Source organism: Archocentrus centrarchus, chromosome 10 (assembly GCF_007364275.1).
Source record: "Archocentrus centrarchus isolate MPI-CPG fArcCen1 chromosome 10, fArcCen1, whole genome shotgun sequence".
Classification (NCBI taxonomy): domain Eukaryota; kingdom Metazoa; phylum Chordata; class Actinopteri; order Cichliformes; family Cichlidae; genus Archocentrus; species Archocentrus centrarchus.
Genome location: NC_044355.1, coordinates 13,006,824 through 13,023,759, shown reverse-complemented (window position 1 = coordinate 13,023,759; position 16,936 = coordinate 13,006,824). Strand labels below are relative to the sequence as shown.

Sequence of the window (16,936 nt, the reverse complement as noted above, 5' to 3'; positions counted from 1 at the left end):
TGCCCTAACTGCACATGTGCCCCAGGTGGCGTGCTTTAAGCAAACTTAAAAGTAGCATAACAGGAACTCAGCTTTCGTGTCCAGCTCTAAGTGTCCATGTCCTCAACAGAATATAATCTAGGCTTTAGAGATGGGGTGAGGAGCTTGGACATAAGGAGGGAGCCCAAAGTTGCTGCTCCTTCATGTTGAAAGGTGCCAGTTGAGGTGGCATCTAGTTAGGGTGACCCCTCTTGGAGGGTTTCTGGGCACGCCTAACTGGGAAGGGACACTGTGGTAAGTCTCTGGAGAGATGACATCATCATCATCAAAATCTCTTCTGTATCTTCTGTAGTTGTTATCCCTGATTACTTATTCCCTTTATTTATTTATGTATTTGTTTATTTATTCAGGGGAAAACACTGTATGTATTGAGTGACTTTAGCACACAAACAATTTTGAAAGACAAGCCAATAAAAGATTGTGTATTTTAAAGGAGAAGGGGAAAAAAGAAGCGTCATGAGTTTGTCTCAAGGGTTAAATGACACCATTTCTCCCACCTTTTTGGATCTGTATAGAATGTGTCACCTGTTCCAGGTTATGTGTATGTTTGACAATACTGACAAACAACATGGCAGTGGAGAGATTTTCCTGAAGTCAGACGTGTTAATGGCTTTTTTGCTCATTGCCAGCAGGATCTTCAGAAGGCATTTGTCAAAATTGCTAAGTCCATCTGGCATATATCCAAGATAACAAAACAATTATGAAAGTTCAGCAAACATTGAAGCCCAAGACTTTAGAAATAACTGTTGCTACTTCCGTCCAAAAAGGTTGGATAAAGGTGCAAGTCCAAAATATGAGAGCATGATCAACCATTATTTCTCCACATTCCCCCCAGGAGGCCAATTGAGAGCCAGCTTGTTTGGGTTCCTGATTGAGGGTGACAAAAAAAACAAATCAAGGTTTTCCAACAGAAGTCTCTCCGAGTCCAGGAATTAATTTTAAGACGACTGTGTCTCCCAAGCAGTTTGCCAAATATCTTCAGATACTTCATGCCCAGTTCTTTCTTCTGTCGTTTTTTTTTCACAGTCTGTAGTGTCCTTATTAAGTGATGTGATGCTGCGATACAACTTGCTTATAAGTGCTTTAGTAGTACCGGAAATACATGTGTCAAAGGATAACTGTAATGTTTTTATAGGAATAATCATGAATTTGCAGTTATCTATCAAATTCCTGTGTGTCAAGCCCATATATCTGACACAGGTTACTAAAAACCTCTGAGCTCCAAACTTTCAAAAGTCTTACATATGGCCATCTAAGCTTCAATTTAACCTATTTTGGATCACACCCCCCGTATCTTTAAAGAAAGGCTGACCCATTGACTAGATGTCTTGATAGTTTCCTTATCTTTATCATCACAGCCGAGCACTGATTGGTTTGGTTTGTCCAGTAGGAAAAAAAACTATTCTTCCATTTGGCCTCATAGGGTGAGCTGCACCAGCATACATGTGGGTGCAACTGGGCTGACAGGTAGTAATCCCTTAACAATGCTGAAGGAAAGCCGCTTTCATTGGTCACCTAGAGGGTAGACAATTTCACCCTTGGTCTTTTTTGTTTGTTGTTGTTGTTTTTGTTTTTTTTTTAAATCCCCAATGAGCCCACAAACAATTTTAAGATCATGCCAATTTTCTGCCAGCTCGAATGTCACTGGAATTGCTGCTAGAAAGAACTATAAGTGAATGTTTAAATTTTTAGCCACACTTTGGTCAGCTGTCAGGAGATCAGTAATAAATTTAATATTCCTGTTGAAAGATTTCACATATTAGAGCCTAAAGTCTTTCCTGAGAGTGCTGAGTAATAAAACTGACTTGGCTGCAGAAAAGACAGACTTCTTACATCTCACTGCAGCTTTTTATTGCTCTCTTTTCCTTCTTGCTAACAGTTTAATTGTGCAAAGCAATGCTGCCTTTCTCTACTAATATAAACACTGTCTAGAAAGCAGTCATTTCAAAAAGAATATTGAAATCATCTATGAATAAAACTACATGCAGGTCTGAAAATGTTGCAGGTTCTGGCTGTGCAGAAAGGCCAATTAAAGCACGACGTGTGAGTCATCCAAACATATGAGTTTAATAAAAATGCACAGCGCCTGCCTCCTTTAATATGACTACATGAAGGCTTCAAATGCCCTGAAAGCCTTCCTTTTTCCCATGAGAGATCTCTGTGCTGTTTGTTTTAAACTGGAAAAATATGGTGTCAATCAGATCTAATTAAACCATAACTGCATACTTCTGACTAAGATTCTCGGTATTAGATGCTTCATAAAAAACACATGCATGTTTTTTTTGTGTGTGTGTGTGTGTGTGTGTGTGTGTGTGTGTGTGTGTGTGTGTGTGTGTGTGTGTTTATATATATATAAAGTTTAAAGCTGTGCTATGCAGCTGATTTCCAACCCCTAGACACTATAAAGCTAATGCAAAAGGTAGAATTCAGATAGTCAATCTAATCAGCACCATCACCTTAAATATAAAATCATGTCTGTTAACCTAGATGTAACCAGTGCAATACAGTGCATCACTGTAACCTATATCACAATACTGCAAACTAACTAGTTTATCTTATTTACATAAAACCTGTGAATAACACAATATTGGACCCAAAGCAAGTCAAGTTTCTCAAGGCACAGAAATGGGATATTTTTCAATGACCAAGTCAGTCACCTGATCTCAACCCAGCAGAGCATGCTGTTCAGTTACTGAAGACAAACTTGAAGGCAAAGAGAGAAACAAACAAGCAACTGATGATGACTGCAGTAAAAACCTGGCAAAACATCTCAAGAGTGGAAAAACAGCATCTGGTGATGTCCATGGCTTCTATATTTCAGATAGTCATTGACTGCAAAGGACTTTCAGACAAGTAATAAAAAAAAACAACAAAAACAATCCTTATATTTATAATTATTTATGAGCCTCTGAAAATGGGAGACTTTGTATAAAAGTGGCTATAATCCCTAAACAGTTAACTTTTTGGCTCTTGAATTAAAGCTGAAAGTCTGCACTTCAATCACGTTTTGATTGTTTGATTTAAAATCCACTGTGATTGTGTACAAAGCCAAAACCACAAAATGTGCATCTTTGTCCAGCAAGTGTGTAAGTTCTTCCCACGCTTGCATCAGGTCTCTCCAGGTGTTCTGCAAAGCAAAGCAAACCCTCATGCTTACTTTTGACTCTTACCTCATTTACCTTAACAAACCCCAAGAAATAAATGTCATTAATTGCTTCCCATTCAGCACAGATACCATCAGCAAATCCACCCAAATCCCACGAGGAGCCACAACTCTACAAAACAAACCAACACATTTGAATGCAGCACTTGCCTCGTTGACAGAAGCTCTGATGGGCCAAGTGCTGAGGATCAAGCTGACTCCTTTTCTCTTTTACTCCTTCATTCAGTCCATCTCTCTCCATCTCCCACATTGGCCCAATCAGGCTAATGAGGCTCGCACTTCCTTCAACCCTTCCTGCTCGCTAAAGTGGCAATTGATTGGAAGGGTGGGAAAGCTTTTAACTAGGGAGGGGTGGGAGAGAAATAATTAGCACGAATGAGCTTTTCTGCAAACTCCTTCAATTTGGCTTTTCTCTTTCTGTTTATTTACTGACCCAGACAACATTAGGGATTAACTCTCCAAGGGTATGTTAACTTCTCAATGTCAGGGTGTAAATCAGTTTGAAGTTGTAAACTAAGGCCCATTTGTCTAGTGCCAATGTCTCGCTCCTCTCAGGTCACAGCCCTGCGATGATGCCCGAGTTGATGAGAGAGAAAAGGGGGAAGGGAGAGGATTAAAGCCTAACAAATAAGCACTGAAGTTTTTCCCTTTCATCTTCCCACTCAAATTGAGACACAAACTGGACATTGCAGCATCCCGCGGAAACTGGGAGGCACTGAACCTTGAAACTCAAAATTTTCACTACACAGAGAGCATTAATGTCGCTGTCCAAATGACCAGTAAAGTGGTCTTTCTGGCAGTTGTACCGTTATTAACTCAGACAGATCTGGACTGGAAAAAACTAGAGCAGCAGCACTGTCTAAACTCACGCTGCAGCCAATGCATGGAGCCACTGCAGCCTCCAAACTTGACCCGTGGCAAAGACATAGATAGAAGAGGACAGAGTGGACGTAACAACTCCAGTGCTGTGGTGAAAAGTGGGAGACACAAGTAGAGATTTAAGTGAGGAGTTAGTTGCGTGTGAGTGTGGACAAGCTTCCAAAAAAGACTTGAAAAGGCGAGCAGAAATCTGCAGCTAAACATTAAACAAAATGTCAGTCACAATCACTTAAACTACTTTTCAAAAATTAATTTGAAGCACAAAGACTATGATTACTCTCAGTGGTAGACTTCAGATCATCTAAAGCCTTAAAAGATATTAAAGACACTCCCAGCTATTTTAGTTCTTGTAGCACAAAAGAAGAGGCACTTCATGAGGCCGCCTCGTAGTAATTTTCTATTCATTTGATATGTCTTTCACTCATATGGAGGGTTTCATGAAAACTCTGAAAACAAAAACAAAGAGACCTTAGATATGAGCTCTCGTTAGGAGCAAACCAGAATAACTACAGCACATCTCCTTAGAGACAATTACGTTTATTTAGCACAAACAGGTCTATAAAAAAAAAAAAAAAAAAAAATCCTTAATTACAGAGGTACATAAAATCCAGTGTACTTCAAAAAAGAAACGATAAATGAACGAGTCGACAGCAGCTGGCTTCACACGTTAAATGCAGTAATTTCAGATTTTAGATCAGTGTGTCACTGCTCGCACTGATGGTGATTCAAAGACTAAAACCTCAGTGGCAGAGCCTAATGCTTAAATCCATCCTAAAGCATTTACAAGCTTAAAAATATGTCAGTCCACCCAATGCATGGCATCACTTTTACTACAGGTTAGAGCCCGTAGAGCATTTATGAGTCGATTAATATAAAAATTAACCAGCAAGGATTCAGATTTACTGAATCAGTTTATTGCCTGCGTAATGTTTCGTGCACAACAGCCACAAAGTGTACGTGTCTCAATTATATTAAACAAAATATCTAAGATCCCTATTGTTTAGACTGAAAAATATCAATATGAGCTTTTTTCTCCTGATATCAGCTAGTTTCTCAGCTCTTTCACTGTTCATCTGATCAAGAAGGACAATGGGATTTCATTTAGCAAACTCGACTAAACACGGTCTTACTTTTCAGATTAAACTGACATCCACTGTGTTTACTTCAAGAGTATTTTTTTCCCACTTTTTTAATCTTTAATCTTTTCTTTCACAGATTTAAATCACATTTAAAGCGTTATTAAAAAGGTCTTAAAACTTATTTTCTGTAGAGACCCTGCTGTGCCCACATTGTGTCCTCACTGACGTGTTGAAGTTCACAGACTCACTCCTCACTTATGGTGTTACTGTCAAACTGAAATGTGTGCGCGGACTGTGATTACATCTCCAAGGAGTTGACCTGACACCGATTATCAGCCGTGTCACAGTAACTCAAGCGCTGAACATTTTACTGTGAAGGTGTTAAAAGTACTTTTTGGGAGAAGAAGCCAATTTGAAACCTTGAAATTTCAACTCTCCAATTTTTGCTGTGCGTCACTTGATCTTCATCTATTCTCCTAAAGGAGCTCACTGAGGAAAATATTCACCGTCTCTGTTTATGCCGTCTTTTGGGTCCCCTGTTTGGAACAAGCACCAGTGGTCAAGTGCATTTGCTTAAGTACAGTTTTGAGGTGCCTATACATTAAAGGACAATTAAAATGTCATACTGCTTTCTAATTTTACTCCACTACATTTACTGAATTACTAGTTACTAAAAATCAGATCAACTTAAAACAGGTTTTAAAATTTGCTTCTCCTCAGCAACATTTAAAAGCTGATAACATAAGTCAGCATTAATACAGTATTATATAACACCAGGGGTTAAAGTGGGCTGAAACAATCCGGAACAGCATTCCAGCACCTTCAATAAATGAGTAATTAATCTGATAGACAGGTAATACATAATACTGTAAAAAGACAGTTCATTTTTCATCTGCTGCAGCCTGGCATTGCTTCCAGCTGACAGCACGGAGATAATAATGCTAAGAAAATAATGATATCCTGTGACCCGTGAACGCCTTCAACACATCCTTTTTTCCTTTTCCCTGTGATGCGTTCATGGTGCAGATGTCAAAGTTGTGTTTGCAGTACTTCAACATCTACGTTGCGCTACAGAAGAGCAGCCGGCATAAACGGATTAAGTTTTTAAAGTGGCAGGTGATTTCAAATTCAGCTTTTCAAACAGCTCGCGGATATCAGCAAACTTTTTTCCTGTGCAGTTTGTAACACACTGTGTCTTGGTAGCTATATGCACAATTGCTGTATTTCCCAGGGAGAGAAAAAAGGTGTGACACTCCCAGAGCTGGACAAAGAGGTGAGAAAGAGAGAACAGGAGAGGAAGATAAGTGCTTTTTTCCCCCCAAAAGGTTTGATGAACCAGTAATTTTGTAAAATCCTAATAAATTTTAGAGTTTCTTTTTTTAATTGGATATTGGATTGATACATGATGTGTTGTTGAATTATGTTTTTGTGAAATGTCTTGCAAAACAAATTGAAGTATAATATTTTGTGTTACTCAATGGTTGCAAGTGATTAGTTTGCAAGATTGTGGTAATGCAGAAGACTGGTACAGAGCATGCTAGGATGTGTGTGTATGTGTGTGTGTGGGGTGAACGTTGGGTTACATCAAGAGTAGCAGACATGTATATATTTAAGGTGATGATGATGCCGATTAAATTTACTAAATTTTACCTTTTATACGAGCTTTGTACTGCCTAGCGCTCGGAAATCAGCCATTAATTCATGAAACATCTGCATCTTGTTGAACTCAGTTGGATAAATCCACAAAGATGAAAATAATTTGATTATTTGCCAGTTTGAAAAGGGTTTAAAATCAACCACAGATGTTCTGTTCTACAGAGGAACAAAAAAACCCAAAAAGTACTACTGCTCTAAAACAGTAGTACTTTGTATGATGGGTAAACATTGCATCAGCCCTGTCTTTGACCCTGACGATCACCACCGCTGCCTGAACTCACTCCATACAGCTCAATCTTACTCTGATGGATTTTCTCTTTTATTGGTTTTTGTACAGTAAATCCTCTTTACACTTAAAAAAAAAAAAAAAAAAAAAAAAAGAACAGGTTATGTCTCCATTTGGCAGACTCTGCACAATGCTCACCACTGTGATCCTGGTTTAGCAGCTGGTAGAAGGGGAGGGGTGCTTATGTCGTTGCTAAGTTTTGACAGCACATCATTTTTGCTCTCAATCTGAAGCTACACCAGCAATGCCAATTTGACTCTGTAGTGCTTGTGTATACAGATAGTTGACAGGAACATTGTAAGAGCGCGTCCATTAGCACTGCTTCACAAAACAGCCAGCGCAGTGGGGATACTGCTATAGGAACTGGAGCTAAATAAGTACAGTTACTACAGCAGGGAGAAACTGTGCATTTCATGAGGGATCTGTTCTGCTTCACAAGAGCAGCATATGGACTCATTTTACTTTTAGAGTAAACAGCACAACTCTGGCTTAGTTTTTACAGATGCAGGCAAGCCGAAGGCAGGTAGGAGATTTTTACTGATTCTCGATTCAATCCCTAATCATCAAAACACACACAGTAAATTTATAATTTTATAGCATCTGATTTCACTCTTTCCTCAAGCATACACACATAAAATATTTGTCAGCAACAGCAAACTTGGTGTGACATTTTGCATCTTGTAATATGAGCCTGTCCTAAAAGGACCTGACAAGTGCTGTGGGGTAGATATATGGTAACTGCGGCAAACAGAGAATGCCGTGGGGCCTGAGAGACCTCAGCAGCACGACTAGTCTCTGTTCTGGGATTTCCATCACCCCCACACACCCCCCACACCCCTGCTACTACCAGAGAGGCTGGGTGGATCACAACAAGCTGCATCCCCAGAGTAAAATGTGAGACTTGGTGACTAACTGGCAGTCACCGAAGCCTTGAAAACATTAATTCCTCTAGCTTAAAAAAAATTAAATTACTACAGCTGGCTACAACTTGATTATCCTCTAATAACAGCTACACCATGTACATACTTAAAACAAACACTATCACCAGCTTAAGCACCAGAAGCTGGACCGGATACAGTAGATCAGTTTAATAAAAAAAAAAAAAACACACTTAATCCTTGGCCTGATGCTGGAAAATCCCTTATAAAGTGGTTAAGCATGCAAGATTCCCACTGAATGTCCCCCATCACTCTAGTGAAATGAGGAAAATGCAGCTCAGGTGAAATCTAAGAAATAATTTTAGCTGCTCTGAAGCAATTTAAAACAACGTCAGGCCTGACAATCTCCCATACACACTCCAGCAGCGTGGAAAAAGCGGGGACGTGTGCCAGGGTGATTCTGGCGCTAAGCACGGCACTAAGCTCCATTGACAAAGCCAGCTAAGAATCAGTGAAGCCTTGCAGAAGGAGTGCGATGCTGTGCCGCTGTAGGGTAATGCTCTTGTAAGGGGCTCTACCTGCAGAGCCAAAGGTTCGCCTGTTTTATCCTCTTAAAAATCACCAAACAGGATCACTGAGTACATCCCTCTCATCTTTTTCCTCCAGCTGTTCTAGTCGACGTCCTGCTGCTTGTCCGTCCATCTGAGGCCGCTCATCCATGACTTCCCAACGCCCCAATCACTTCATCCTCTATAACCCACCGGCCCCACAACCCTGCTACCGCTATCAGACATCATCAAGCATGGCCTTCTCTGGAATCAATAAAAGATGCTTTAACACTGACTTTAATTTATATTTCAACCAACGGAAGCATCCAAGCTCAAAAAAATGCTTTCGTTTAATTATTAAATGATCCCACCCGCATACGCATTGTAATAATAAAAAATTAAGCTGATCTTGTGAGGCTTATGTTGTATCACTTCTCTTTATGGCTGTGTCCAATTTAAAATTACCCACTCTTACAGAAAAAAAAAAAAAAATTTACAACCATTTGCAGTATTTGTCTCTGCTCAGTCAAGCTCTATAGTCTGCATCACGAGCAGAAAACAAATCTGACACTACAGGAAGTTTTCACAATGCCACCTTAAAGATGGATCATCTATACTAGCAGCATAAAAAAAATAAATAAATAAAAAAGCTGTGGCTGCAAGAAACAATTATGTTCATTGTTTATTAATGAAGTGATCATTTTCTCAATTAACAGAATAAGCAATTAATCATTTAAGACCAAGGTTCTGAAAGTGGGGCCTGCAACGGCCTGCAGCAGAAACATTTTATTCAGGCCGCGAGTGCAAGACTGAAAGAATGCACTGTGGCCCATTTCATTAATCCACGGTCCACGCCATACTTGAACATGGCCCGCACAGATTGAGACCAAGGGAGCATTTATCTTGAGTTTCAACTCTTGGGTTTCTGCCCTCGTAGCAGTCTCAGACCTCCCCGAGTTTGATTAAATGCAGATGGTCTTTAAAAAAAAAAAATAAATGCAACAGTCACCCCTTAATGGGTTATAAAAATATATATAAACAAACCAGCACAGAAATTACAATTACCAACACAGACAACCATCCTCTGAGATGTTACAAACACCAACAAAAAGTGTGCATGTTTGTCAAGTGAAATCACAGCATACACCAGATATATGTGCTAAATACACAAAGGCTGAAGGAACACTGACTGTGTTCAGCAGCAGCATCTGACAAAATTATTTCATAAGAAATCCTATTAGACCCGAAGCTTATTCTATTCAGTTTGTATGCACAACAAAATTATAGCAAAAATAAGCAAACATTAATGAATGTTGGTTTTGTTTTTTTGTTTTTTAAAGCTAAACAACAAAAGGAACCAAACGCAATGGATAACACAGAAGAACAACATACACACTGGAAGCCAAACATATTTGAAAAGGCTTGGAGAAGCTTTTCAAACTATTTTAAAAAGTATAACAGAAAGTCAATCTGAATAGTTGTTTGTTGTGAACCATGCAGTTTGTTGTTTGGCTGTATTTTTTTTTTTTTTTTAACTGAATAGAGGGGGGGTTTTGTCTAGATCTGAACATTTTGTTTGCTTTTCCTGCCCTTTTATTTTCTTCTGCAGAGGATGCTTTTGAGGAGATGGACTGTCGTGTGTTAAATGGTCTTTTAAATAAATAAATAACTGAAAAAAGATGTTTTAAAAAAATAAAAATAAAACTGTGTCATTTTTTTTTCTGTGTGGCACTCAGTGTTATGTCTGCTCTCTAAAGAAGCACTGAGTTACTCTGAGAACTCAGAGTTTGGGCTATTAGATTAAAACAAAATGTGAAAAAGACTCATCATCTCATCACTGTTACATCCTCTTATTGGCCCCAGCAAAACCCTTCATTTACTTGTTCTTGCCTCACCAACAGGCCAGAAGCTGAAGACTGATGAAAACTGACTGTTAAATGTAACAAAACAAATAAGAATCTAGATCAGCATTTATTTCTGTTGATTGACTAATTACAAGGAAAGCTGCTACTGGGAGAAAATCTGCATAAGACCTGAATATTTTTAAAGCTGGGATCAATTCGTTAATCCATGTGTGTTCTGAAAAACCGCTTCAAGCAAAAATGTGCTTTTTCCACCTTCTCCAGTGTGAAGTGTGGTCCTGTAGTCATACAAATTTGTACCTATGAATACCTGATACAAAGTACTGAAACTGTACTTGCTAAAACTGATTTGACTTTGAGCTAAGTCTCCTTCTGACCTTTGTATCGACTGCACACCTAAACCTTTATTATTATTCCCGAGGAGTCCAGCTTCAAGCTTTGATCAGCATCTCAAGTTAACGCTATGAATATCTCAGTTTTTCCTCACAGTCTGCAATTAGTCATAAAAGGTGTGTTTGTGCTTTTAATCTCCCAGCTTTTCTCAAGTAGTGTTTGTTCATCGGACCCACCACAAATGTGACATTGTACTGCTGGTAACATGACGGTTTTGAGTGGAATTCCTGGGTGACACGAAGCATTGCTGCCCATCACCTGTCTAATGTCTGACCTTTTGTCCCTCACTGTCTGTCAATGCAGCACCCCTGCTCCTTTATCCATCCATCCCTCTTTCTAGGTTTCTTATCCATGAGATGTTACAGTCCAGTCTACAGACAGACACTCTCTCCCCTCCATCCTGTTGGTCACCTGAGGGCCAGAAAAACTTTTGGCTCTAATCTTGTATCTCTCAGCTCTTGCCACAGTAGGTGGGTTAGGAGCGCCAACCAAACAGCTTTATCTCTGACCAGCAGAGGAAAACCTGGGAGACCCTATCTCAACCACCCAAACACACACAGACGCACACATACACATTGCTCACATAACAAACCACTCATACATGCATCACACCTCACACACACACTCTTGGAGCCAGGTTACTGGCAAAAGCAGGTGCAGCTGTGCAGAGGTGTACACTTGCAGACTTACACATGTGCAATCTTCAAAGTGCATCTAAATAAGTGTGCAAAGGTGTGACACACACACACACTCCCAAAGACTCCCGGCAAGCAGAAATTGTGACGAAGACAAGTGGTTCAGCTGTGAAGACTGAGATAGGACCAGAATATTCTTTATCTCTTGACGGTGCACGGCTTAATTTTAGGGACAGTTTTTTATAGTCTAGCCTGAAAGATTTATCAGCCGACTCCGCTGCTGCATTTACTTTAACGCACCGAATTAGCTCGGCAGGAAAAAAAAGAAAAAAAAAAAAAAAAAAAAAAAAGAAAGGACATCACACAAAAATACTGAGAGGACTTATCAGTTCAGTTTTTAAATCTTTTTCAATTAAATTTCATTCTACGTGGTGAAGACGGTGGGCCAAAATAAATGGCATTTAATGTCAAACACAATAAACACTATGGGGGCTAAAAGTAAGTGCTGAAATGGAAATGAGGAATAAAACTTTTGTGGGTGAAAATGCAGCTCAGTAGAGCTCAACAAATTTGCATTTAATCAATTTGAAAAAAGGTTTTAATGCAAAGTTAGTTGCTGCATAGTACACACACACGCACACACCAAGAACGCATCACTTCAACGACATTTCACTGTGCAATCCATCTTAATCAGCTAGCCCATCAGAGACAATATATCCTCCCCTCCATCTCCCTACCCTTCTCCGGACGGAGTGATTGAGGGGTGTAAAGAGGAGGATGTTTCTGCCCACATCTCCTCCCCCAATATGCCCCCCACCACCACCACCCGGACGGCTCTTAAGTGCTTGTGGGTTTTTATGTTTGTAGTGTTTTATAGGAGTGGGCAGAAGCCAGGAGCAGTAAAAGTGTGGAAGGGAGGGTGGAAAGGAGGAAAGGAGAGAAGGAGGGAGAGGAGGAGGAGGAGGAGGAGAAGGAGGGAAGGAGGAGTGGAGAGTTACTGTAAATCCAATCTTTATTGAGAGAGACACAAACGACAAACAGCGCCCACCCTGCAACGCCCTGTTTACCTGATAAACGAGTGCTGACTGAGGAAAGGAGAGAAGGAAGGCAAGGAAGGAGGAAACAGGATAGAGGAGCAAATGAAGTTTAAACCTGTTAATTTCCTGGTCTTTGGTGCCCTTTTGTCCACATGCATTCATGTATGCGTGCGCCTCTATTTATGCATACATGTGTGTTTGAGTGTCTGCAATCAATTGCTCACCACCAGCCAGGCCTGGAGGCCCCCACCCTCCCGACCTACCTACCAGCCTGCCAGTATAGCGTATAATTGGCCACAGTTGGCTTCAATTGAATGTTTGCTGCCTTAGGGGCTAAATGATGCTTCAAGGCCTTTCAAAGCAGCCACAGAAAATCCACAACACTCCCCTCCACATGTCAAAAACCACAAGCTCCAGCTTCTGATGCCGGAGCTTTGCTGCCACAGTAGAAAGTTTGCAATTTTCAAAATGAGTGTAATTAACTTACTCGATGTCTACTCGCTGTTCCCTTTTATTTTAATGTCATATTTCTTTAAGTGGGACTCGCATCACTCAAAGCCTCTTAGTCAATCAGTTAGTCACTGAGAGAAAAGGTCAGCAGCTTAGTCAACAAAATGACCACGGAGACAGTCAGCTAGGCAGCCAATCAGTCAGGCAGAAAAGGATGATCGGACTCTGCCGCCCAAAGCTCCTTTGAGGGTACCCTGTACCTGCTTGTTGCCATGGCAATGCAGTCTGAGATTTAAATACTAGCCTGTGTCCTCTCCCAGTGTCTCTTTCATCTTCTTCCTTTCACTCCTCCAGACTCCCCTCTTGCTTTTTGTCAGTCGGTGCGCTGACACTCTCTCACGCTCCATCTCTCACTCATGTTTCCTCTGGCGTTGTTGAGGTTTTTCCACATCACCTTGCCTCGTCCTCTCTGCTAAATGACACTTTACTAGCTGTTTCCTCTTGTTAATTCTGTGCTACTTTGCATCCCGCGACTCTGTAAAAGCGCTTGTAAAACACAAAGTCGCCTCTCCAGAAATACAGAGATGGTACTTACTGTATACACACATAATTACTGAAACATTTGTAAGCAGATGCATGTATAATTGCTTGCAAGCACACACAAACAGAAGCAGTCACACTGTGAACTATGAGAGTCAACGATCAAAATATTCACTGAATGCTGGCACAGTGTGCACCTGCTGACAGTCAGCTGCCAGTAAAAATCTATCATTTTCTGCTAAAGCCTCATCATCAAGCATCATTTAGGCAGGCTGGCCTGCTTCACTCTCCCCTGATGCATCACCAGTGCCAAGACACCGATTAAATTTCCCCCACATGCCCAAACAGCCTTGTGGGAAAAGAAAATCTTGAATGGATCAAGTGGCTTCTGGCTCCATCTAATGGTCACTAGAAACTAAAACCTGAGAACCTCAATGGATGGAAGGAAGTGAGTAACGTGAGCAAAATGTCAGACACAAAAAAAAAAGTTTAAGAGTTTGACATACACTCAATGGCCACTTTATTAGGTACTAGGCACTGGTGCTAATACCAGGTTGGACCCCCTTTTGCCTTCAGAAATGCCTTAATACTTCCAAAGATTCAACATTCATTTTGGTCCATAACGATATGACGTGGTTGCTGCAGATTTTCTGGCTGCACATCCATGATGTGAATCGTGGATGCCATTTAAGTACACAATCATGTTCAAGAAACCAGTCTGGTGTGTTATCCTGCTGGAAGCAACCTGCAGGAGATGGCTATACTGTGGTCATAAAGGGATGGACACGGTCAGCAACAATACTCAGGTAGGCTGTGGCATTTTAAACAATGTTCAGCTGGTACTAAGGGGTCCAAAGAGCGCCAAGAAAATATCCCCCACATCATTACACCACAGCAGGAGCCTGAACTGTTGATGCAACGCAGGATGGATCCATGCTTTCATGTTTTTCCTCACCAAATTCTGACCCTACCCTCCGAACGGAGCAGAAATTGAGATTCATCACACCAAAAAATGTTTGTCCAACAAGACATTTTCACCCAGAAAACCTTTATTCACTGGATATTTTCTCGTTTTTGGACCATTCTCTGTAAACCCTAGAGCTGGTTCTATGGTAAAATCTCAGCAGGTCAGCAGCTTCTGAAATACTCAAATCAGTGCATCTGGCACCCACGCCACATTCAAATTGACTTTAAAAAAAAAATAAATAAAAAAAAATCACCTTTTTCCCCCCATTCTGATACTCAGATTAAACTGCATTTTGAACTTCTCGACCATGTCTCTATGCCTAAATGCATTGGGTTCCTGCCATGTGGTTGATTAGATATTTACATGAAGGAGTAGCTGAGGAAGTGTACCTAACAGTGGCCAATGAGTGTAAATGGGGGATTAAGATTAGACAGATATAGTATATTTCTGCCATTAATAACTTTATATAGTTTTCTTATGGCATGGTTCCAACAAGCAAACTTTGATTTTAATTTTATGTAGTCACTTTTTTCTTGAAACCATAAAACATACTAACAAATGACGAGAAAAAAATATAAAGCAACAAAACCACTTCTGAACTAAGAATTGTCATCATTCATTTATCATTACTGTTGCTTAGCCACAAAAATTAAGGGCTAAAGAAGTTCCTTCTTTATTTTTTTTTCTCCTTTTTTTTTTAAGTTTCATATTATTCATATATTTTGTTCCAGAGCTTGTGTTGAACACTCTTCGCTATTTTTGCCACTTAATGGACTAAATGATTAACAGAATAAGAAAAACAGAGATTCTCTGAATCACGCCAGTGGCTAATATTATAATTTGACTGACAGCAGTGCCACTGCCAACTTTTTTCTCTTTTGTTTTGTTTTGTGTTTATTCTCTGTCTACACTTGTTTGTTTTTTTTTGTTTTTTTTTAATTCATTCCCCCTCTCGCTCCAGCAACTGGGCTGTTTCAGAGTATTCCAGCTCTTCATTGTACTAACTCTGAACATTTACCCCGAGCAAAATTGATCTGACACAGCAGATAAACATCAGCCACTGGCATTGGTAAATGTCCAACTTTTTGCTCATAGGCCAACAGCGGTCAGCAAGGCCATTTCAGATGTCTGACAGATGTATTGTGTCATATCAACAGGTAATTGGTGATAAAAATAATAATTTTCTGCAGCGCACGCCTGTTCATGCAACAAACATTAATAGATGTAGTGTTCCTAAACCAAACAACTGCAGGATACTACATAAACAAACAAAGCATATGGGGTGCAAAAACTGATTTCACATATATCAAAGCAGTCTGTCCATCCTTGTTCCAGCACGGAGACTTCAGATGAGCACTAGCTCTGCTTTTGTGTTTCTTTGTCTACTTTTAAAGTTCCCAGAGAGCGACTCAGCAAATCTTCTGATTCTCAGCCGTTCTGTTGTTCTTTTATTCCTTTGTACTTCACTTTAAAGAAAACTTCACAGTAGGATTCTTAACCATATAAAGCCCTGTGGCTGTATCTCCCACACACTGAGAAAACATAATACCCATAATCACAGTGCGAACCTCCCTCACAGGTGTTCCGTGCTAAATGTATGCACATCAATGCACAAACGGATTGGAGGCAGCACTCAGTTTGGCACCAGGCTTTTAAAAACATAATCCTTTCTCATGTTTCCCACCGGCTGGCTCTTCGTCATATTATTTTTCTGCAAAGGTTTCATCTGTATACCACTGAGAGCCATTATTTTCAGTCAAATAACAGCAAAATAAAATTAAGCTTCATCGATTTTTTTTATTACATTTTATTTTAGCCTGTGTAAAAAGAGACAACTAAACAAGGCTTTAAAAAATTAAAAAATAAATAAACCCACACACACATACCTGCATTGACTATTGCGTCTATCTCAAGCTTGGTGATGTCACCATCATGAACGGAAATCTTCTGGTCCAATTTTTCATTCCTCCCGTAGCGACTTGGCTCTGGACCACCTGATAATGAGAGACATGCATGCAGTCTGAATTCTTGAAAAATGGTGTCACCATTTATAGAAGATCAAAAGATGTGTAGGTAATGAAAGGGTCTACCAGGAAGGCAAGAAATCCTTAAGCGATTGTCTAAAATCAAATTCCCTGGCAAGTATCTAGAGTACTAAGAGATATAGATTCATAGAAGAAGGAACAGTCATTTCATTGTTATAAGCCTTTATAGAGAACACTTAACCTAAAACACAGGTCAAAGCAGTAAAAACTACTTGTTTCCACCACTGACATCAAAACACCAAATGAGAGAATACCTTATACAAGTATTGAATTTCATCTGCCCAGTAGAGCTCAGAGACTGAGTGTTATAATGCCCAGCAGCACCTGGTGGCTCAACACCTCAATAATCATTTGCCTTTTTTTTTTCCTTTTAATTTGTCACCCATTTTACAAGTCTTTACATCCTTACTGGAGGGGTAAAACACCAAGTCATCCATAAGATACTCCCTTATTTGGTGTTTTGATGATGGTGATGGAGA

General features: G+C 40.0%; 1 protein-coding gene across 2 annotated transcripts in view; it reads right to left on the bottom strand.

Annotated features, from left to right (window-relative positions):
• The window catches only part of macrod1 (mono-ADP ribosylhydrolase 1), a 164,612-nt gene that overhangs the window by 144,888 nt on the left and 2,788 nt on the right, over nt 1-16,936 (bottom strand). For both annotated transcript variants that reach the window (XM_030738974.1, XM_030738973.1), the window contains exon 3: nt 16,299-16,406. In XM_030738974.1, coding sequence (XP_030594834.1) covers nt 16,299-16,406 — 108 coding nt within the window. The remainder of the gene's footprint in view (nt 1-16,298; nt 16,407-16,936) is intronic.